The sequence below is a fragment of the Phanerochaete carnosa genome, assembly GCF_000300595.1.
Source record: "Phanerochaete carnosa HHB-10118-sp unplaced genomic scaffold PHACAscaffold_126, whole genome shotgun sequence".
Classification (NCBI taxonomy): Eukaryota; Fungi; Basidiomycota; class Agaricomycetes; order Polyporales; family Phanerochaetaceae; genus Phanerochaete; species Phanerochaete carnosa.
This window is the reverse complement of record NW_006767753.1, coordinates 1-1673: the sequence shown is the minus strand read 5'-3', so window position 1 is coordinate 1673 and position 1673 is coordinate 1. Positions and strand designations below refer to the sequence as shown.

The 1673-nt window shown below is 54.6% G+C and overlaps 1 protein-coding gene across 1 annotated transcript; it reads right to left on the bottom strand.

Moving 5' to 3' along the window:
• Window positions 1–296: 296 nt before the first annotated feature.
• On the bottom strand, window positions 297–1131 carry PHACADRAFT_202117 (uncharacterized protein; the record flags this gene model as incomplete). The annotated part of the gene is made up of 2 exons (XM_007402375.1): window positions 297–1027; window positions 1092–1131. The coding sequence occupies 2 exons, from the start codon at window positions 1129–1131 to the stop codon at window positions 297–299; spliced, it is 771 nt and encodes a 256-aa protein (XP_007402437.1).
• Between the last annotated feature and the right edge of the window lie 542 nt (window positions 1132–1673).

The window sequence follows — 1673 nt, the reverse complement described above, 5'->3', positions numbered from 1 at the left end:
GATAGTTTGTGCAAGTGTTTAACTGTCTTCTTTCGTCCAAATAGTAGTCTCGAGCTTCTTTGAAGTTGAAGACGTGAGCGAAGGCCGCGCAAACTAGGCGAGTGTCTGCCACTGTTTCTGATTTGTCTGATAGGATGGAGAACGGATTTATAGAAAGTGGAAAGGGAGTTCTAGGAATAATTGTACTAATTCTAACTCGACGAGATGGTCGAGCGCGTAGTCTAGTACGTACGGATCGAGGATTCGTTCCTCGTCGTAATCTATATATTCGAAAACTATGTATTTGTCCAGCTTTTCTAATTGAAGTATCCGTTAACCCAAACCGCACAAAGTGCTTTGAAAATCTGGACTCGGTTACGCCGCAGTCCTTTGAACGAGATCCCGCCGATCTGCTTCAATCTTGAGTCCCAGCGGTTCCACTCCTCGACGCTGATGATGCGTGAGACGTCCTTGAGGGTGCGATCGAGGTGAGCGAGGCGGTCGCGAAGCTTGAAGACGGCGTTGATGTCGTCGGTTAGAACGTCGGGGCAGTCGAGCGATTCGAGCACATTGAAGTGCTTGAGGGTGGCGGCAAATTTCGGCGCAAAGATACGGGCGAGGTCGGCGGCCGTGTAACGAGAGAAGTCGATGGTGACGGGCTTTGGAGCGATGGGGGTGTAGGTCGGGGCGGCGGTGAGGCAATCTGCTAGAGAGCGGCTGGAAGAGGCACTGGCGTGCGCGTTTTGCCTAGCGCGGGCTTGGTCGCGTTGTGCTTGGAAGTGCTGGCGGTCGTCGTGAGCCGCGAGCTTGGCCTGCTCGACTGCGTCCCAGTCGATGGTAGAGAGAGCGGTGGACGGAGGCGGGAGTGTAGAGACGTGCCTAACGACGGCACGGAGCTCGGTGGTGGTGTACTGGTGTGGGGCGCCTGCTTCGCGTTCTCGACTGAGTTGGTCGAATACGGCTTCGGGCAGCGCGCGTCGGAGGCGTGGGTGACGCTCGTCTGCGAGGCGTTTGAAAGCGCGGGGGCGGTCGGGCAAATTCTTTGGCACTGGTTTTATGCAGGGATTAGCGCTACGCGCGTACGTCTGCCACCAATCGCCGAAGAGACTTACTCTTCAAACGGTAGGAATAAACTTTTTTAAAACTGTGCATGGGGCACTGGATAGGGGGGAGTAGTCCGGGTGCACGAAGATCTCAACCTAATGATGTGGACTTGCGTCAACACACCACGAGGGATACTTGCGTGGATCTAATCAGAAGGCGGCGCCGACGAGGTCTGGCGACTGATGTGTTAGCTTGTTCAGCTAGCCCAATTAACCAAGTGTATTTTAGCAATCTGTACTACGATACAAGTAAAGGCTTACCTAGCCCAATTAACCAAGAGGTTGAGATGGGGCTAGGTAGCGACAAAGGGGAGCCTTATATACTAGTCAGGCTGCGCACGGACCAGGCTTTACATAAGCAACTGGTGCTACGGCAACTGCTAGTGTCTAGGGGACTTAGGCGGAGAAACGAGGGCCGGTGTGTCATACCATATGACGCTGTCGGGCCGACGGGGATAAGAAGTCCGTTGCTGATCGGACTCGGAGGTAGACGGGGGCCGGTGTGTCATGTTGTATGACGTTGTCGGGCCGACGGAGATCGGATGTCCGTTGCTGATCGGAGTGCGGCTGTTTACCGAGAAAGCGTGATGC